General features: G+C 37.5%; 1 protein-coding gene across 7 annotated transcripts in view; it reads right to left on the minus strand.

The window, feature by feature from the left end:
* Positions 1 to 221: 221 nt before the first annotated feature.
* TLK1 (tousled like kinase 1) overlaps positions 222 to 22,814 on the minus strand; it is a 97,769-nt gene continuing 75,176 nt past the window's right edge. For all 7 annotated transcript variants that reach the window (XM_054207916.1, XM_054207915.1, XM_054207914.1 and 4 more), the window contains 10 exons: positions 17,466 to 17,532; positions 14,099 to 14,196; positions 10,703 to 10,784; positions 10,324 to 10,415; positions 10,148 to 10,237; positions 9,236 to 9,405; positions 7,985 to 8,120; positions 5,376 to 5,487; positions 4,975 to 5,082; positions 222 to 1,976 (listed from right to left, as the gene is read on the minus strand). In XM_054207916.1, coding sequence (XP_054063891.1) covers positions 1,800 to 1,976; positions 4,975 to 5,082; positions 5,376 to 5,487; positions 7,985 to 8,120; positions 9,236 to 9,405; positions 10,148 to 10,237; positions 10,324 to 10,415; positions 10,703 to 10,784; positions 14,099 to 14,196; positions 17,466 to 17,532 — 1,132 coding nt within the window. In that variant the 3' untranslated portion in view covers positions 222 to 1,799. The remainder of the gene's footprint in view (positions 1,977 to 4,974; positions 5,083 to 5,375; positions 5,488 to 7,984; positions 8,121 to 9,235; positions 9,406 to 10,147; positions 10,238 to 10,323; positions 10,416 to 10,702; positions 10,785 to 14,098; positions 14,197 to 17,465; positions 17,533 to 22,814) is intronic.

Genomic DNA, 22,814 nt, shown 5'->3' on the forward strand with positions numbered 1-22,814 from the left:
GTGAAATGATGTTTGGTTACTTCATTACAACAGATGTTTTAAATTTCACGGAATCCTCCCCTTTCACCTCCAACATTACTTAAATTAATTATTCTATTATTGGCCTTTTGTTTGTAATTAAAGAGAGTTTCCTTTAAATAGCTCGGTGTAGCTCAGTGATACGGTTAGCTGATTCGTCCCCTTCACTGAAATGCAAAAACACGCAACGAAAACCTTGAAATTTCAACTGTCATTGTTTATTACTGTTTTGGCTACATTCTCTACAATTTCAGCAGCATCTTAAAGAGACAGTTAATGTTTCTTTATATACAATGAAAACAAAATGGCTTGCAACATTGGAAACGAGAGCAACAGTTTAACTGTACAATACTAAATGAAAACCTGTGGTAATACAGCCTCCTTCTGCAACGTGGACAAAATTACATATAGGTATTCAGCATCAAGAATGGGATAGTAAAAAGAATAGTCAATGGGAGAGAGATACACTGTTCTGAAAAATAAGTTTCTACCATACAAGGCAGTTAGAAAATGTTTCACATTTCAAAATATCTGTACAAGCCACAAGAAACATTTCCTTGTTGATAGGAACTTCCCGGAATAGAGAATAACCGTGAGCAACTTCTACATCCAGTATCAATGCGCTCTGCGGGGTTGAGAACGCAATAAGCTGACTGAAAGAACTGTACTGTATATTGCCAACACAGACCTGTTTTACATGCCTTGATTGTTAATGAATTACCTACTCTTAATCTCTCTATAACGTACAGTTGACTTGCACCTTAAGGAGGTCATTTGAGTCTTTTGCAAAAAGGAAAAGCAACGTCATTTAGCAGCAATTAAAAGCGCCTTGAGGGAGACTTAAAAAAAATACAATATCCAATTAGAAAAAGCCATACTTTAAACATTTGTACAGGAATAAGTCGCTGAAATTTAACTGAAAATGTGACATCTGTACAACAATTTACAATAGAGCTAGAAGGGAATTTATCATTATTCCTGCATAGAACATTATACATGACCTGTCTGCATTTGGTTTCATACTGTTGCTTGCTTTTATGAGAAGCCTGGAAAGTTTCACAAGTTTCAATACCACAGCAAGTACAGTATTTTTAGAAAATTGAGCGGATTTAAAAAAATTAGCAATCTGTTTGAGAAATAAGTACCAGGAATTCCATATCACCCTTCCAATCTAAATTCAGTGAAACACCACCACATTTTTGGAGGTACAAGCCTGAGTTGCCAAATAAAATACTACAATTTTATCTGAGGAATCTGATACAGAACATATCTTTGACCGTCTCACACTCCTTACTTTGGTTTCAAAAGATCAATGTCTTGGAAAGATGGCAGTTTATTTAGTTTATAACCAGGCACGGAATTTTTCCTGTGTTTTCAAATTTGCTCACTACCCTTTTTTTTATTTAAATAATGAAAAACTACCCTTCATGTTAGAACTTTCCAGTATCGACCAAATGTATTTTAAGTATTAAAAAGATTATTTACAATGTTCCCCAGAAAAAAACTAAAAACCTTATCTTCAGTCTTAAACACAGTATACCTGTTAGTGTGTAACAGGCAGTGTCATCCTTCAACGTTTAAAGGTATTTCTCAGAAGGGTACATTTATTCACAGTCCATGATCCATCCCAATCATACAAATGACACTACGTAGGAGGACTTCAGTCTGAAAACACGGTTATCAAACTTGTCCTGTGTAAAAACACTCAAATGCTTTCAAGCTCAACTTCTGCATCTGGAAACTACACAAAGGTATCATGCCATTCCTCGGGTGCCGAAATTTCAGTATGAAATAATGCTTGAAGTAGGCGGTGTAGGGGATGCCGCTAACCCAGTCATATGCAAGTTTCCTGAAGAATTTGATCTCCTCATATGAGGGAGAAGATAAGGGTCGTTAGCCAGCTGGTGGACATCAAATCTATCCTCTTTTCGGTATGCTAAACAGCGTCTGATAAAGGCCTAGAAAAGCAACGTAAAAAGTTACAATCCCATTCTCCAAATAATTACGTCTGCTCACAAGCAAATACGCGTGTCCTCCTGGACAGACTAGCTTCTAAACAAATTGTTCTTCTTCTGTAATTCAATTCAAATGACAGCGTAACATTTTACTACCGAGTCCAATCAAAAATGTAACGTCACAGCAGGAAAAAAAAAAATCAGCAAATGAATTGGCTTCAAATAATCACACTTCAAATACGTATTTCCATGTTTAGGAACTATATTTCCAAGTAAAACCTCAGCATCTCACACAATTAGAATTCTGCATGCGTTATCCCTGAACGTTTTAGTAAAAACCAGAAGGCAAATGTCAGAAGACTGAAAAAGTATAAAGGTGCTCCATGGAGCTTCTACAACCATTCGCTGTGCGGTAGACGAAGAGTAGATGGAAGACGCAGGGACAGAATTTCAACGCTTTAGCTGACCTGTGAAAGCAGGTGTTACCACACGCGCCAGGAAGGAATAGAGCCAAATGCGAAATTTGACAGCGGTGGTTGCAATGATCTACAGGTATTGAATAACTAATAGACTATTTGGGAAACCACTACCTAGCTGGAACTCCTTTCCCAGAAAAAAACCTCAATCCCATCCACTTAAAAATATCTAATAAATTGAAAAATTCTGTATCTAGCTTCGGGACTATTCCTGAGACACTGTTATCCTACGTTTAGGTCCACAGGATGTATGCCAATCATTTTGTGCTGAAAGTTTCTGTCAAGTCTTACGTCTAGCATACACAGAACATTTGGTCTCCTGAGAGCTCGGGCTTCAGCATTTAATGATAGAAAATCCTTATTATTGCTACAGAACTGATTAGCACATCATTACTTAATTTAGAACTTAATTTAAAAGAATTACATATCTTTTCTTTGATAAATCTGTTCAGCTGTTTGTTCTTTGCTCCAATTAAAAACTGAAGATTAAAGGAAAAAAATAATATCTGTGACACAAGTTCCAAAGAATCCTCCTAGAATTTACTTCTATCATTTACATATCCAGCATGAACAAGGTACAGAATGAAGATCATGCACATCTGTTAATACATATATTCACATGTTCTTAGACATTATGGATTTTAATCAAATTCTTCACAATATATCCTTCCTAACAAATGAATTGGTAAGGGTTGTTTGCAAGATCCTTGGAGTAACAGTTTGTGTCTAAAATATTTGTCAAACACTTCATGCTTCTGTGCCACTGTAGACACACTGCTGTGATGCAAAGGAGAACATTGCAGAAAATAGGAAAAAATGAGGAGGATCAAAGGAGAGTTACAGTCTGAAAACTAACAATGTCATTTCAGGTTCCATATTTATTTCATCTCCATGTTTTCCAAATCAGAATTTCCGTTTACAAGCTGTTCTTTTCAGCTGCCAGGCCTATAAATCTGTAAGACAATTTGGATTCTACGCAGTCATCATAAATGGTCTGAATTTACAAGTTAGTCTGAAATTGTTTTATAGCGTTTCCACCAGAGAACAATTTCTCCCTCTCTCTTACAGCTATCGTGACAATGTTAATAAGAGTGGAGAACACTGAAAGTTTATTTTAGTCTTTCAAACAAACAAACAAAACACGGAATACACAGAAAATGTAAAATAAGTTGCCAGTTCTCCATGCTGAACTCTCTACTCTTTCCCGACATCCTCTATATAAAAACTACTGATGACAACGGAATGCAAAGTTAGAAGACAGGGATATAAACTATTAACATGTAACGTTATCAGTTATGCCATGCGTTCAAGGGACACGATTTTTCCAAATGGCAAAAACAGCAAAGAAAACACTCCACCAAGCAAAAATCCCAGGGCGAACTACAATTCTTCAACCAAACTTTCATAACTTAACTGCAACTCGCTCACTAACACTACTTTTAGAAAATATAACCAACAGAAATATACCACAAATTGTAACAGCAGGCTTACATACCAAAAAGACTTATTTTCCTGGGAACCTACAGCCTCTAGAAATAGGCTTCCTTTCCTTTTAATCTTTAAAAGCTAAATCTTAACATTCCTAAATTTTTTGCAGCTTGTGTCGCAAATCTAAATACATTTAACCAGTTGCTGAAATCTGAACAGGCATTCTACTGTCTTGGCATATTTTTCAACGAGCACATCTCTGCTGCATCTAGCCAGGAATATATCTTTCAAAAATTGGGACAGTTTTACAAACAAGTAACACATATATAATCTTTTCTTCCATATTCACAGAACTGGATTTGCGATACGGATGGTCTCGGCAGCAATCATTTGGGAAACCACCTTAATCTGTTTCTGAATAGCTGGTCCGTGGAGATGAGGTTGACGCTGCAGATGTTTCAAAATAAGATTTTTAAATACAGGAAACATTGCCATCCACACCTTTGTGGCAAATGAACGATTTTGGACGTCTTATTTCCTGAATCAGCATCAACATATCTTAGAGATTCTCAATCTTAAGAATTTATGTTTCAAACTTAGGTTTGAGGCAATACACACATACTATGACCTTTCAAGGGGAAGAGCGTTAGCAGGCATATCCTCCAGGTATTTGGTAGTCAAATAGTTCTTCAAGCCCATAAGGCTGCAGAGAAAAACCTTCACTATTTTCAGAAAGAGCTTGTTACTGTTAGCAGAAGCGTTTCACAAGAACTTCTAGTGAGACACAGAAGGGCCTTCGGGAAAAAGCAAAGCAGATAATTTTTGAGGTGGCCTACTTTCAAACCACTTGCAAATTTCTAGAAAATATATATATAAAATATATATATATATATATATAGTCTCACTTTGAAGGACATGATTTTGAGAAGTCACAGAAATTTGCTTAAATAAAAACATCAAAATACTAGCTCTCTGTTATGTTTTCCTACACGTTTAGTTACTCGTCCCACAGTATTCTTAAGTTAATGGCAATTTTACGGCTGAATCCTTTATGATAAATGTTTTAACTGTTACTCAAAGATCATACAGAAAGTTACCTTGGCTTCATTGCTTACAACAGGTTTGACAGGGAACTGAACTTCTGTGGCTTTTAATATTGTATTTTCTTGTAAGATATCTTGCTGTGATTGATTGTGGCCAAATGGCTGAAAAATAAGCACACGATTTTCGTCGTGAGAGTTATGCAACTACTTTGATTTCATAAATATTTATGCTGTAGTAAGTTGTTGCAGTGTTAATACAAACTGCTAACCATTCGGTAAATAAAAAAGCTTCAGTCAAGACTTTCTACATTTCTTGCAATATCAATACACACCACCAAAAAGTAACACAAGTAATTTTCCATGTAGATTTACGTCTTTATAACTATAGTTCACAGGCTACCAGAAACAGGCATTTACTCTAAAACTCTAAGATCTTCAAACAACGTTTTCCTTACCTTTCTACCATAAAGGCATTGGAAAAAGATTACTCCAACCGACCACACGTCAACCTTATTAGAAATCTTTGGTGGCTCTTTGCCAACTACAAAACACTCTGGAGGCAAGTACCTGGAAAACAAAACATGCATCTCAGTGTCTGCAAGCGGATGTACAGCATCACGAGATCTCATATAAACAGCAAACTATACAAACACTTCGCGTACACATCTCTCATCTTTTGACAACTGTACAGTTGCCTTATGATCCGCGTTCCAACACCTTACACACCCATCAAAACTGACATTACATTTTTTTGTATAGCAAGTCAGTCAAATAGAGGGTCTATTTCATACAAGCACAAATATTTACCTAAATCACCAGTTATCACTTTTTTTTTTAAACCGGGATCCTTGGTTAAATATGAACCTTCTCCGTCTATCAGAGCAGGAAAAGATGAAAGCTATATAGAGCATTTTACGGCAAGGCCAGGTTAGGAATCAAAGATAATGTCGATATGGCTTAAAGAGCCTTTACCAAAGTTTTTTAGTAAGAATGATGACGTTAAGCAGAGGGGCATATGGTAGACAAAGGTGATTTCTATTTCCATTCCTACAATCTACAGGAAGCCATACTTAAAAAAGCTGAAAGTCGAGGAAGTGCCATTCCTGAATTACAAAAGAACTCGTGAAATGGAATCTCCTTTAAAAAACAAACAAAACTATCAACATGGGGGCAGTTAAGTAGTATTGACTGTAACATCCAAAATTGATAAAGGCATAAAAACTATTAGAGCAACTACAGACTAGACATTCTTTTGTCAACAGCATGTAAGGTTTTAAAACAAATTTTATGGAAATATTTGTGCAAATGGAAATAAGCAGAAAAATGAGATAAGAATGCAACACAAATATGAATGTCACACTGTATCATAAAATCTCTTACGGAATACACGTGTACTGTGCTGATTACAAAAATCAAGAAAAAAAGAGCTTAAAGTGATGCACGTGAAAAGAAAACTACTAGAATGATTTGAAGAACGGAGAGCATAAAATTCAGGGGGAAAAAACTGAAGGCTATAGAACACCACGGAGCAAGTACTAGGAAGGGTAAGAATCTACTTCAGGGAGGACAGTGTTGGCACAGGAACAAACAAGTATAAACTGGCCACAAATAAACACAGTCTGTAAATTAGAAGATTAGGTTTCTAATGATCAGAGAACTGAGGTTATGGAACACACTTCAAATCAGATTACTGGGGACAAAACACTAAATTTAATACAAACGTCTGTAAGTTTACAAAAGAGATTATGCGACCTAACTGGCTGGAAAGGCAGGTAACTGGACCCAGTGACTGAGGAAATCCCTTCCAGGACTATGCTGCCAGCAGTTTGCGCGATCTGCTCTGAACAGACTCATCCTTCACCTCAAAGTCACTCAAAGCATTTCGCTCCTTAAGGAAGATTTTCGGGTCAGAGAAAGTGTGAATTAGAAACGCAGAGATTCATCATGAACCTGTAATGGTCGTGGACCTTTTCTGATCTCTTAGTCCACACCACCACTAGTGCCCATGGCATTTTAGGTGAAATCCAAAGGCCAAAATTTTTTTACATATATTCTTACAATAAAATCTTTAAATTGGTGTTTAAATAGGTAAAGCATTAAAAACGGTAGCAAAAGCCTAACACTTCTAAAATGCTTCAACTTGATAATTGTCTTTTCACAGCATGTGTGCACTGGCATTTGCTCAAGAGTATGTGTGTCTTCTTTTCTAAAAAAACTGAAGGAAAAGGCAAAAACTTTATTACACGCTACTTCCAAACACGGGAAAAGCTGCAGAGCAAGCGGAAATGACACTGGCTTCTCTGTTTACAATTAGGTTTCAGCTCCTGACTCTGATCTTGCTACAGGCAGAATGAGGAGAGAAAGAGCAAATGAATTCACAAGTAATAACCTGGCCCATTTGGGCTTTCCATTCCACCCACCCTGACACAGCTACCACGCACCCAGGCTGAAAGCGCTACTGTGCCATGAAGAGGCTGCATTTTTAGAGAGCAAATTCTAGAAACCGCTTTTCTGTAAGCAATGAAATGCTTATTGTCATTCCTGTTCGGTAGCTCTAAAACTTCAGGTTTTTGAACAAGCGTGCAAGTGCACACAGAAAACAAATCACAGCTGCTGAGCTGTCATTAACCTTTAGGATGGAAGAGTAAATACTCTTTTGTCCTAAGGACATTACCTGCTGGTAATCCCTGCTCTAAGATTTCCAAGGACTAAGCACCCACGCTTAATCATCATAGCTCTGTCAAATGTCTTCAACCACCTGCAGCCAAAGATTAAACACCTGCTTCTTCAGGCAAACCATGTTTCTAAATCATAGTGGATCATCTCCACATTTTATATTTATAAAGATAAACAACACACACTCACACTCTTTCATCTTACCGGTTATGTTACCATTCTAACATTTGGGAATATCAACATTCACAGTACCGCACAAAAATCTTTCTTTGTCAGCAATGTTAATATTTTTAATCCTAGCTCTCTCCAAATTTGCTTTATAAGAGAGCACTTCTGATACCTGAACAATAACCCAGAGTCTAAAGCACAAAATCAAACCAGTCATTACCAGTAAGTTCCTGCTCCCTGTGAAGTTAAATCCATTCCATCCACACCGTAGCTATCATCATCCATTATTTTGGACAGGCCAAAATCAGTAATCTTTATTTCTCCACATGCTGTTCCATCTACAAGAAGGATATTACCTATCCAGGGGAAAAAAAAAATAAATTACCTCAAAAAAGCTAACAGAATGCTTTATTTTCAAAACCAGGTTCAATTTTCAGGAGCATCTAACTTCATGGGGGCGAAGCGACAACTCTACATCATCTTTATATCCTCAAGTCTAGATTGCCCAGGACACATTCCTGTGCAGTCTCAGGAACTCTCTAGGTTATCATCATCATCGTCACCTGAGATGGCTCCCTTAGCTGGGAGCTCGCTGCAGACACCAAAACTTAGCACTAGTACAGAGTTCAGGGCTTGCATATGCCACAAAATTGTGCCAAGAATTTGCTGCACTACTATGAGTCTTACTCCTTGTGTTAAACTTGCGTTATAATTTCTTGATATAAAAGTTATTCGATTAAGTTCCTCTGAGAACAAAAACTAATGAGACTAAGAATACATTCTGTACAATTCCGTAATATGAGAGAAATCTATACGAACAATTTGTTACACAGCAGCAAGCAAACAGGCTGGCACTGAGTTACAAACATCCCCCCCCCCCCCCCCCCCCCCCCCCCGGCTTGGAAGCACAGCAGATAAAGTACATGAAGAACACAAGCATCATTCATATAAGGTGGTAAAACAAAGGTCATGGAACCAAGACAGAACACATCGTTTATGACAATGCTTATTAGTCACTGTAAAGAAAACTTCAGTAAAGTCCTGTTTTGAAGGGCTTATGCTGGGATGCTGGAAGTGATTGATTATCTATTTCAACCCTTTACAGGATAAGAAATACATAAGGGAAAAATTATTTACACATCAGCATTCCACAAAGATCAGACACGACTGAGCCAACTAATGATCTTATCTGTTCATATTGCTAATTACCCATGTATGTATCCTATCTGCTATACGATTTTTTTCCTACAAATTCAAATAAAAATAATACAAAGTAGAAAAGTTACGATAGACATTTTTCCAAAGACAAGACAGATGATTTTGGTAATAAAACTGGAAAGAAAAATACACACCTTTTTCAGTTGTTTATAATAAGACTGACATACAGAGATAATTCTGGTTATTTTCAGGCATGAAGTACAAACAAAAAAAAAAAAAGATTACTTTTTCAATCGTAACATCCCTCATTTACCTGGCTTAAGATCATAGTGTATAATAGGGGGCTTGATCTCATTGAGATACCGTAGTGCATTTACTATTTGCATTACAATGGACCTAGCTTCCTTCTCTGACATCAATTTATGTTGCTTGAGATAGAAATCCAAGTCATTGCCTTCACAGTATTCTAACACCGTGCAAAACCTAAGGCGGAATTTAGAGAGACAAAATTAAATAATGTATCAAACTGCACAATCAGAGACATGACAACCTAGTTTGAGAATGGCAAGTTTAAGAACAGCTGCCTGAATATTAAACTATATGAATGGAATTGTTAATAGAACGCATGGCATAACTATTAGCTTATGAAAACTGGCACCCATCAGAACATTCATACTCACTGAAAGAGAAAATGCATCCATATTGATGAGAGGTTAAGTTAAAAAAACCCCTTATTTATGTAGGCACGTTTCTCAATAGAAAAATATATTCCCTATCCCTTAAGATGTGACAATCTCATGCAAAGAGGTGCAGCCCAGTGGCCATGGGTTACACTTAGGCTAATAATGCTCCTGATGTCACTTAGTCTTGGAAACCTGTCTAAGCTACAGCAGCCTTTCGGAGGTGCCCTCCAGCAGCTGTTGGTCTGCCCAAAACCATTACAGCACTGCATGTCCCTTTCACCCTCAGGACATCCTGTGGGGTTTGCGAGTCAGGTGTTGCAAAACACTGTTTTCATCATTTTATAGAAGGTAATACTTAGCCGAGACAAAATTCTGCAACTAGCGTGCTTTGGTTTTTCCTAAAGTTTAAGGAAACCCTAAACGCTTTGGCTGAAAGCGGGAACATATTATTTTTGTTCAAATACTCTTAATTTCTGTTTATCTAATATACAGCACTAAAATCCTTGCCAAGTTCTAGAAAATGTATCATTTTATGTACTTACGTATCTGTATCCAGGGAAAAGTAGTCATATAGTTTAACTATCCGGGGGTGATCCAGTTCTTTGTGTATTCTATACTCTCTGCAGGCATGTCTAAAAGAAGATGGATACATTAACCTTCTACGATCAATAAAATGCTATTCAATTTAACATACGAAGCATAAGTCATTAATATTTACTTGTGGTAGTTTTCTTTCTTTTCATCCCTCCAGCTTTTGTTAAGCTGGTGAATCTTCACAGCAGCATATCTTTGTTCATAAAGATCAAAAGCCTAAAAAAAGGAACCCACAAATATGGGAAAATTATAATCAAAGATGATAAAAATAACACCCAATAAAGAGAGGAAAAAACACTGGCAAGCAATTCACAAGTCTATTGACAAGTCTATTGTAACGCTACCTCCCTCCACAGGTTAATCGAAGTTTTCTCAACCACTGTTTAAAGATTATACCACATTACAATCCTTCAACTTATTTAGATCCTTTCCCTCCCCTGAAAATTAAACGTACAAATGTACACGGATCAAACATTAGATTTAGCAGACCCAGCACACTCTACCTTGTATACTTCACTGAAGCCACCTCGGCCAAGTAAATGGAGTAACAAATACCGTTCATTCAACGTGGGGTGATCTTTAAATCTCGAAAGAAAAAAATAAAATCATGTAATTCTATTAAAGCTATACAAATAGAGTCTAAAATATAAACCTCTCAGTATTACTTCTCAAATGGAGCTTTCTTTTTACTAGTAATATGTAATATGCTGAACAATATTACACCACGTGTAACCTTATGGCACGACCATACGCCATGGTCAACTTCAGTCCTTTCTGGCTATTTAGTGTACAAATGCTATGACCACACCATCATCAAACCAGTCAGTTCTGGCAAACTTTCTGTTATTTTTCTCTGTTTTTGTGAGGATAAGACAAGCACCCTTAAATTTAAACATGCAATACAAGGGCTCTCTCTTTGCTGTGCCAAATTTTAAAGAAGTCTCAAACTGCAGCTTTCTAGAACAGATGAGGAAGATATCCTTCCAATTTCCCATGAAACGTGACCAGACTTGTACATACCTGCCTTTTTTAACAAAATGGATTTTACATAACACTAAGAAGTTAACAAATAACAAACAGCAATATGGAGAAAACACACCAAAGGACTAAATATCTGCTCATACTCTAATCAACAGCAAGAAGAAAACACGCCTTCCAAACACAAAATAATGCTGCAGGACAGAGAAAAGGACCGTACTCTCTCCTGAAACGCGCAGCAGACAAAATACATCCTTCCATCCAACCAGGGGAAGGGAGGTGAATACTCATCACGTTTCTAGTGCAGTGATGAGACAAAATATCCTCATGAATCTAGGGCCAGCTGGCAATTTTACTCCATAGAAACTCTGAGGAAGAATTTAGAGCTAATCTGCCAATAGGTCATCCCATCCTTCCATGTTCTCTACAGTTTTGGAGGTATGGTGGTAGACAGTCAAGTATTTGAGGGAAGATGCATATTCTTGCTTACCGTGCCCCTTTTAAATATAAAACTTTCCTCTTCCTCACTATGAAAATACGTATTTCAATGCTAAAGATGTTTTAAAAAAATATAATAAACAGTAAGTAATGAACTCAGTATAGAAGAAACAACAAATTTAGAGGTAGCATCATTAGGCAATTGATGTCATGTGACCAGTAGCCCAATTCTTTAAAATCACACTCAACAAATTCAGATCCATATTTTCTTAGTGCTTCTGTTACTTGTATGTCTCCAGTAGGGTCAGTCTTGTGAGCATTACCACTCTTGCTCTCTACCGCTGCTTTTGCTGTTGTGTGAGGCTCTCTGTGGCTCAGAATCTGCACCTTGCAGGTAGCCCCAGCACCACGTGGGCTCTAAACCCAGACGGGGATGCCCTAACCTGCACTCTCAACTTGTCCTGTTATCCCAGTGCAGTCGTAAGGAACACATGCAGACATACAAGTCTATAAACTGGGCAATATTTACTACTCTATTGTCAAGGCTGGAACCCCAAACAGGTGAGTTTGTTGCCTACTTTCTATTTGGGACCCTTGGGGAGGGCAGACCCGGGTAGAGGGAAACATGGCTAGAACAAAAAAAGGGGCTCAACTTTACAGCACAGCTGGATGCTGAAAATCCAACAGGATTTGAGTCAGGACCCAACAGCTATTTCGCTTCAGAACCCTCTCCCTTATCAAATGGCCAAGTTGCCAAGGCACGTTAAGAAAGACAGCAGCTGATACAGATCTAAATTACTTCTCCATTGCTTCTGTCTTCTACATTATGAGTGTAAGCTGCAGCTTGGCCCCTTGGTAAATACTCAAGTCTAAACTCCCACAAAAACATGAACACACAAGTTTAAAGCTTTTCATTCTGCACCATAAAATGTGTCAACATTGACTGCAGAAAATGAGCAGTGAAGCTGCAGTATTCTGCTCGTCCACGTTTTGTAACTCTGGTTTCAACTGGGCCTGTGATTTGGACATACTTTGCCCCACATACACAATATTTACACAGTCAAAGCCTGTCACTTTTCTGTGGCATTTACCCCTTTTTGTTGAAGGATCCTTTTGAAAAAAAACACAACCAAAACACCCCCCTTTTTCTAATGCAAACACTGAAGATTGAAAAAGGTTATCATTTAACTTTGCCAAGAACTGCCTGTTTTAGGACACTTACTTTTAAAAAAAAAATATTCTGACATCAAATTGTAAGCATCAACACCCACTATTTTTCATACCCAAAACAGAACACCAATTTAGGTATCAATTAGCCCTATAGCCACACATTAACAAAAATTTTCTGTATTCATGCAGGGTAGGTATGGGGACCATTAAAACAGTTAAGCACAATTTCACATTTTCTTGCTTTAATGTTTAAAAGTCTATATAATTCTATTATGTCTAAAAAGTAAAAAATAAAATAAAATCCTGGATTCTTAAGGCTACTATTTCATAAACATTTTACTAGTGCAGAAAAGAAAGAAGTCCAGTCCCATCATCTCCTTCCCCCTGGCTGCTCATTCCACCCTTGCGCTGCTCTCTTTCCTCATGGCAGCATAAGCATTTTTGAAATTGGGGCAAAGAACTAGATCAGGAAATTGATACGGGGCTAAAATTAATCCAGAAAAAGAAACCACAGGAACTGGTTTCAACTTGGACCAATTTCCAACAACTGTTGGGTAAAGAAATGCCATTGCAAGCACGTGAAAGGAAAGAGGGCAAGGGCATAATGAAGCAGTCGGGGATAGGCAGAACCAGTTCCTTTGAAGCAACAGTGCCAGCTTCAAGTGCTGGCAAAGCTGTAGTGTTAGTGTTTGTATTTGCCATCGTGGAAAATGGACTAATTTTTTTAGTTATGTAATCATTACTTTCAAATCTACATAGTAATAGCTAGTATTAAATAACAATTTAACATTATGATATACTGCCATGCAAGCTGAAGTACAGAGTAACGTTTCACATAATACAAAAGACTTTGCATTTGTCTTCTTCCTACTAGGTATCTGTACCTAGTAGGAATGGAATTACAGTGCAATAAAACCAAAATTAATTTTAACTGCATCACAAAATTGCTGCTGTTGCATCAAACCTTCTCTCCATTTTCTTGCACTATTGCCAGCTAAGTGAATTGCATTAGGTTCCCTTACAAGTATTTTTTCTAGCCTAGTAATATGGTCTAGCAATTTTTCGCTCTCCTGCACTATAAGCTGCGTATATATGTTATTTCTTGCATATTCAATAAAACCATTCATAAGTTTACCAAATTATAACTAATTCTATTTTTTTTAAGTTTAAATAAGTTGGTGTTTAAAATGTACACAAAAACAAAGAGAACCAAAGAAAAATTTACGAATAAGCCTCTCTTCTGTAGGAAAAATGTGATTTTAGAGCATTACTTTAAAAACAGACACACAAAATTAAGACAGTAAGTCTCTTACTGTGAATTATCTTCATTATTTATTCTTTTCAGCTCTCTTATGTGAAGATTCCTAACTCTTTCCAAACGTTCAAGTTCTGCTTGTATTTCAGCTTCCTCCTGCAAATGAAAAGAATGAAATATAAAAGCTCATTTACTCCCCGTTTGAAAAGGATATTTTTACCCCTGCATCAATACTAGTGGTGATGGAGGAACATTACATTACAAAACCCTGCTGAACTAGAAGAAAGCTGTGCTTTTCTCTTAAAGCCAGAAAAATTCAGAAAGATAAGGCAAAAGCCTGTTTCAAGGAACCTTTCTGTCCATGAACCCACAGGTAATGGGATGTTCACAGTTTTGTTCTGCACTGTAGGGATGCTATTTGAAATGAGAGGCAGCTGGGTTTTGTACCTCAGCCAAGGAGAGAAATTATCTGGGAAGCGGTCTGAAATTGATGTACAAAGAAGAAAAAACTGAGATACGTGCAGTTACAGATTTTGTAGAAACCGACAAATGAAGAAAAAGATGTTTAAAATATTTTGAGGCTGAAGTGCCAATCAAAAAAAGAATAAAAGAATAAGTCATTACAGCAGAAACGTTCTTAAGGTGTTGATACAAGGCACCAAAACCAAGCTAATTTAAAATTATTTTTCCATTTGTATCTTATTAAAATTACAAATGCAGAATGTTTATTGCCTCAGATTTTGAGTGCGATTTCAAAAGTGGTATGTCAGGTATGAGCACATTCCCTAACTCATTCCAGCACTTAAAATTATTTCATCTTCATGTTGTGTATTAGAGAACACTGAAATAGTAGTTTATTCAGATTCTCTAGAAAAAGTAAAGAATTCATGATGACTAACTATGTACCTATACTCAAAGTGAAAAACGTACTCTCATTGAAAGATGCTGTACAAAGGGTTAGATCCGACTTCAGAGTTAGTACCTCTAGAACTTGGAAGTTTGAATAAAGGGGAGAAAAAATTAGTCCATATCAGAAATTTCATAATTACGGAATTATTCTAGCTGAAAAGGAAAAAGCAGGCCTCGCATCTGACATGTATTTTCTTAGCAGCAGTCCCAGTGGAAGCAGTGCCCCACATCATCTCTTGTTATTTTGGCACGGCCTCTTGTACAGCCACATGGTGAACCAAACTGGAAAAATAACCAGTCTTTTCTTTTTTAAAAAGCAAAGCAAAACAAAACAAAAAAAACCCCCAAGCCTCACAAAAAGCTACGTGTTTGGTTTTTGAAAGAAGCTAGATCAGTTCTCCAATCCAATTTATACTGTGCCTGCACAACCTGGCGGTGCTGTTAAAAGCAAGAGGGCAACAAATCATGGCACAAGGGGATGGAGTCAGAAGACAGCAGAAGGGAGAGAAAATGCTGTAAAGCTGGTATTTCCAAACACTGTATATCATAAAACCACATCCTGAAACAACTGTGTTTATATAATCTAAAACACACGTTAAATGACCACATTTCCAACGAGCTGAGGAGTCCAGACCAGATGATTTCAGTGGATACCCTGAATCCCCCCCTATAAACTAAGGAAAAACACTCTCATCCCAAAATAAAAAGCTAGATGAACCTCCATCCAGAAAACAAAAATCAAATTCCTAATAATTTAAAAGCTGGACTAAGTAACACTAATCTGCTAGCAGATCTGGGTGGACCATTTGTTTTCCCTAACATAAAATGTCAGGATTTAGGTTTGGTTTTTTTTCCCCTGTTTATACAATGTTAAACTCTTTTTTTTTTATATATATATATATTTAGATTCATCCTTGCAGTTCTCTGTTATATACCTCAAAATGATATGCAGTTCCTTATAACCAAGTAGTCCTTTATAGAGAATTCTAGCCCTTTCCCCCCCAACAAAAGGCCACACACTTACACACACACAATTGTCTATGTTCTTCCCAAAGGCTGACAAAAAAAAAAATCCATCAGTTATGCCTCTTTTGGGCTTTTTTGTTCATATATTATGCAATTCAGTGGTTCTCAAAATGTGGTTCATAGGCCAATGTTAGTCCAAAGAGAACTGGCTGGTTGCATTGTTTCCAGCTGTTATTTAGGACACTCAGGCTGTGAATACCTTTAAGCAAGAATGAACCAGCTTAGCTGCCTCAGGTCACTGCTATATAAAAGGAAGTGAGAAAACAAGAGCCTCTCTCCAGGACCAAAGCTGCTAGCTGGAAAAGAATTTCCTGGGAAGCAGGAGAAAAAGAAAACCGGTGGTAGCAGCATGTACAGGGCACCAAAAATAAAGAGTACCAGGAAAGCATCTGGAGAGTGAAAAGGAAGAGGAGCAGACAGCAAAACAGCAGATGCAGAAGGAAACAGGAAAAAAACGTAACCAGCAAAGAAACACTAAAGAAGAAATATAGCCACATAAAAAGAAGATAACAAAACTGGTTTTCTTAGTTAGCAACAAAGTATTGCACGTAAGAATTCAAATGCAAGTATGTATTTTTATTATTATTTTCAGATACATTCAAACATGATTTGCTAAGAAATAACATTTGTTTCCCCACTGGCATTTAGTCGAGGAAGTTCCTTCTTACACAGGGTACCCCAGCACTGATGCTCAAGGTGAAAACAAAATTCAGGTATTAAACAACTTTGTAACAGCTTCCTTCATATGTCACTTGAAATTTCCATTAGACTTCAAAAAAGTTAAAGCATGGGAAAAAAAATCTACAGAATTTCATATGAAGCTGGTGCTATTCCTAACCGTCATTCCTTTTCACAAGTTATTCCTCTAAAGCTTTGCTTCAATGTGCCATAGTTTGTTAATACCATAATTATTACACAGATGTATTAGAATGATGGGATTCAAAAAAAAAGTCAAAAACTGGAGTAAAATATCTGACTGCAAAAATAATTTAAGATGCAGAGAAAAGATTTTCCACAAAAGTAGGAACATTATATTCTCTCTTGCAGTAGGTAGTATGCTAACAGATAACAACTGAAGTGGATACCATAGATGATCAAAACATGATATTCATTCAGAAATGCAATGCTTTGTAAATTGGACCTTTTTAAAGGTCAAAAACTAATGTAAAAAGCCCATTTATCAAACTTGGCTGACTCCACTTCCTCAGCTCTGAAACAAGAGCAGTATTGGTGGCATCATCACTGTTACATGCATTCAGGGAATCAGTACACTGTTACACTGGATGGACTTGCTGTACTTCATATTTATGCTAAGTTGTATGAAAAAAATAAAGGAAAGCCACTATTAGGCATAAAATTGTACAGCACTTTTAGTATTGTTTTCTAATCAGATAGCGCTCAACAAGCCCTCTCCTTATTTTGATAGTACTAGTTTTTATGATTTTGGTCATGGTAAAAGGAAATCGTAGAATAAGAAACCACATACATACCTTTTTGAGATGTCCTAATCGAAGTTTGAAAATTTCTTCCTGTTCGTGATACTCTGCTAGAGTCAAACTGAAAAAAAAACCACAAAAGAAACATGTAATTATAGCTTTTTACATGATGGTAAACAAAACAATAGCATTCTTACTTAAATACTATAGTAAATAGTGTCTTATGTTAATTATTTACTACCACAAAACTAGGACTACATTTTTGAGCCATCGAGTATCTTGGTTTGTAATTTCAGGGTCGAAACATACTTACAGAATATGCCTCTGTGTCTGGTATTCTGGAATATTAACTGCCTCTCTGGAATATTAACTGCCTCTCCCACTGGACCATTTCTGTTCTCTCAGATAGCCTGTTAGATGACCCAACTGCATCCTGAACCACATCACCATCCCAGCATTTTAGCTTATGCTACTCCAATGCTTGGTTCTCAACTCTACCACTTAATGAACCAAAGGATGGATATCCAGAAACCAACTAAGCAAGACTGATAACACCGGATTTTTGAGCTGTGATTTACAGAACGTAGTGCAAAACCATATATTCCAAGTTCTTTAACACTACATTTTGTGTGAGACCATAAATTCAGTTTTGAATGGGCATGTGACTCTTTTGCTTGTTCTCTTTTCATCTTCCTTTGAGAAATGATTCCTGGCTACAATTAATTCAGCGGTCCCTCACTGCCTGTAGATTTGCTAGGACACAAAGTCAGTTACGATCCAGACGATCTAGACTGCTCACTCTAGACTGTTCACGCAGATTAGTAACTAAGAAACCCACAAACTGACTGCACGCAGTATCCACCTGACAAATGAACACAAAAGACACAGAAGACAAACCACAAAAGAAAACAAACCAAAGAGATTTCAAGTTCCAAAGAAGGAACCATTGGTGTATGATGAAGGGGAACAGGGCATGGGGAAGGAGAACAAGGTATGGCCTCCTTGAAAGGATTCACACAAATCCCTATGAACAAATTAAAATTAATCATCTTATTGTTTTGCCTAGATCTACTATTTCTTGCATGATGCAAAGCTAAAACCAATAGCATAATACATTTTCACGAAGTCCATATTTTAGCAGATTCAACTATCAACTGTCCTAGAAAGATAAGTTACACAGTGTTTAGAAGGCTACACATGCAGTCCGTATTGCAAGTCTAAGGAAGTAGTGTCTTGAGAATCACCAGGCGTTTCCCCAGAGGTGAGGGACACCAATACAGGTTTCTCTTACAGCAAACGCCAACTTTGGTAAAATTTGCAGAAATCTTACAAAGACTTTGGCTCCCTTTTTAATTTGGATGAAGTTTGCCATAGTTTTCAGAATTCTATGCCCTATATTTATTGGGTCTCAAAAGTTGTTAATAAAAGAATGCATCTTTTCAGGATAAAGTTTCCAAGAACCTGTAAAGAGATTCACAAGACCGTAGTTATGTCATCATCCTTCTGGTCTACAGAAAACACTCAGATCAGGTGACAAAAGCACCCACGATCACATCCTGCCAGAATTTGAGAAGGAAGAGATCCTTTCTTTCAAGAAGCATCATGCAAAGTTACCCTGCATCTTTTTTTCCTATTGGAATGAAAAGCAGCCTTGTTTTCCAGTCAACAGACATCCCCAAACACTCTGAAGGCAACTGAGTGGGGAAATTTGCCTCTCCAAGAAAGGCAAAAGGTCCCTTAAAGTACCAAATTTTGGGACTGAACATTTATATTATTTTCCTGGCAGGATCTCCTCTGGGTTTAGACAACTTAAGCTACATCTTAAAAGGAGAGACATTAAAGCAAACGTGAAATGGGGTGTCTCAATAGCTAGGAAAGCTGGCAATGCATTCTCTGTACAGTTCAAACAGCAAGAAACCTAAGAAAACCTAAAGAGAGCATCAAGGCCACGCTAGAAAACTCACAGCAGCATCCCTGACATTTTTTCAATATTTCTACTAAAAAAACAAACTACTCTAAAACAGATTAAGTTCTCAATTAAAAAAAGGCAAAGGATCAATGCCAACATGTACGAGGTTGAATATTATTCTTTCCAGATTCTTCTCTGCAGAATAAAGTACACATTTGTGCATTTACAGAAATGCAGACAGTAAAGTTTGTCTTTCTCGGAAAGCAGAGTATTTAGGTGGCTTAGCAAAGCTGAACCACAAGTAAAACACACTTGAAAATACGAAGCTTACGACGTGAACTTCCACAATTTTCACTGAACACTGAAAGCCCTAAAACCATAGATCCACTGAAAAACTAACATAATATAGGAAATCTGGTCCTTTTTATAAAACCTCAGCTATCTGCACAGAGTTATGACAAAGTGCCTAGACAGCTCTAGCAAGTATTGCCTTCCAAAAAGTTCTTAAATAGCCCTCTCGAGCACAGAGCACAAGTTAGAGGTCATATTGAAAACATTAAAGATTCGAAGTCACTCCTTCCATATTTCTACGCTATATCCCAATAAATTGCTGTTTTCCATTTTTCTATTTCCTTACAAATCTAACTCTATTAGAGGCACAGCATGATTCACAGCAATTTGAAACTGTCGTGACCGACCACCACATTTTGGAGGAAGGCATACAAAACGTTGAACTGTACACAGACATAGTCACTTTGGATTTTGTTCATTTACTCATGAAAAACAAAACTTTACTCCCTCATATTCAGAAATATTTACTTTTTTTTTTTTAGAAGTAGGACTTTATTACTTTTTATCTATAAATAAGCTGTACTTTATGTTCATATTAAAATAGCATACAACAAATAGAAGTACAACAATAACAGTGTGTGCACGCTGTCTGTTTTTCTGGCTGTCGGCCACCACCCCGCCGCACAGGCTGAACACATCCAGCCTAGAGACTGCTTCCCACCAGCCCATCGTTTCCCACCTGCATCCACCCGCCCGCTACTTTTTACAAGGCAGCAACACGCTGGAGGAACCTTCTGAAAAACAGAAGTCACCTACGAGACACCATCATTTCCTGCAGAAGGGGCTGCTGCTCCATCACCTGGAACACACGAGTCTCATAAGATGCAGAGGAAGAAAGGTTGAGGAGCACAAGGGAGGGACATCGACCAGAAACAGGCTGCTGCCATCCACTAAATTAACTTAAGTTGGGTAGTCAGGCTTGAGGCTCATACGAGGAGTGTTGGGGAAGAAGGGTTGCTGGGAGTAGGCTGCATGAATTAATCTGGTAACAGTCTGTGATCTTTTTTGCTCAAACTTACTCTGCAATAAATGCTGTATTTTAACTGTCTACAGCCAAATGAACTATCGTACCCATGCAATGAACTCCTGAAATTCAAAAAAAAGCACCGGACATATTGTGCGCATGTAGCATAATTCCCCTGTGACATGTAGGGCCATGGTGTGCCACCTTTACTTGTCACTGGAAGAAAGTGAACAGCTTACCTGGCCTGAGAGGCTTGATTTTCTCAATTTGAACATTTTTCTTAATGAGAAAAAAATTGGTCTTCCAGTCGTTTTACAATGTTTCCATAGCCAAATTTCAAAGGCTTTGACACAGTATGCATGGGTAGACATGACTAATCTTTTCTGCACTTCTTCCTTACAAGTTCAGACAAAACCTTCTTCTATGATCAAAACACTCTTACTAGTGGGTACAGACAAGACAAAAAACCAAAATTGTCATGTGCTCCTTGGTTGTCATGACAATCAAGCCTGGCACATTTACAACCATCTCTCCCCACTCCTTTTCCCAGTTGAAAAAATCATCCTTAATACATAGGCACAGCAGAACGCGGCCATGCCCCCAAACAGTCATACACACAGTCAATGCAAGTTTTTAGCTACAAATTCCGAAGTGCTCCTTTTTTGGTCCAGCCTTATTCTCACTCTAGTTCCTCGAATTTCTACAAGGAGAAGCAGACGCTGACCAAGTCAAAGCCTTCCATGAGGTCTTTTTGCCCATTGTTTCCATGTTTGCCTTAGAAAGGGATTGCCTCAGGAAAGGATCTGTCTTTGCTTGTCCTGTAAAGCCCAAACACATTGTTGGCACTTCAGCCTGAAAAAGTTTCTGAAAATATTTTTATTTGTTCCATACAGAACAGAATGCTCCCTCTAAATGATGCATTTGTTCAGCTACAGTAACAAACTCCGCCAGGTCCCTCCGCTCTCCTATTCCCGATCGCATGCAGGGACAAGGATGCATGCAGGCTCCCATGGAGGAACTAGGAAGCAGAGGAAGAGGTGACTGGGAAGTGAATACAACTGACCAGGCTGAAGCTGCACAGGAAGGATGACACCACCTAAACTACACAAAACATTGCTCCTAGAGATAATTGTCTAGAAGTGGGGACTAGCATTGCAATCGCTCATGTCTCCAAAGAATTTGGAATAGAGTTTTCAAACAGATTTCTCCAGGTCTAAGAAGGCAACCTCTCCTTCAAATACACATTTTTTTTCTTTAAATAAATTTCAATTTATTCCTTTCATGTAAGACTCATAAAATTACTTTGTTCAGCAGAAAAGAGATCTCTCAAAATTGAAGCTATTTTTTCGTTTTGGTTTGGGCCACAAAAAGGGAAAGAATGATGGAAAACCAGGACAGCGTTTAGACTCATCTGTTGCATGTTATTTAAACACCAAACCCACCATTCACTCACAGGACCCTGGCAGATGGCCACTTTTATACTAATAAGTTCAGTGCAAAAATTTTCCTTTTAAATTCGTATGAGAGACCATAATATATTCATCTAAACTAAAACAATGCCTCAGGCAACACCTTCGATCCATTTCAAAACAGTCAGCACATGTTTTGAGAAAGGGCTTCAATAATATTGCTTCTTACAAAACTCTAGATCATTTTGTCTTGTCAATACCTGCAGCTGGAGACGTTTTCTAAAGCAAACACCGAAGTGGCAGAGACACTTGTTGCTAACAACTGCTAGTAAGTTGTTTGTTTGTTTAAAAAAGATCTGCCTAATCACTTGCAAATATGTTGTACTGATTTACTACTGGTTTAGTTCATTAATCTCAAGCAGCTCTTTCCCATGCCTCATATAAACACAACATCTTCCATTTGGCTATACTAATTAAGATCATTACTTTCAAAGTAACTCAGGAACAGTGATAAGCGCAATGTAATAGAAGGAAATCACAGACAGCAGATGACACATTTACTCTAAAATGTAAGTGCACAATTAATAATTGTTTTACCAAGATACATAAAACATATTTAATTCTCTACTGAGCAGTAGAGAGGAGTCAACACATAATGCTGTCATATAAAATTGTAATGAATCCTAAATAAAAACATTTAAAAAAACCCTTTTAAGTAAAGGCCTAAGAGCATGATGCGGCCTAATGATTCTGTGATCTCAGGACACATT

The sequence above is a fragment of the Rissa tridactyla genome, chromosome 7, assembly GCF_028500815.1.
Source record: "Rissa tridactyla isolate bRisTri1 chromosome 7, bRisTri1.patW.cur.20221130, whole genome shotgun sequence".
Taxonomy (NCBI): Eukaryota; Metazoa; Chordata; class Aves; order Charadriiformes; family Laridae; genus Rissa; species Rissa tridactyla.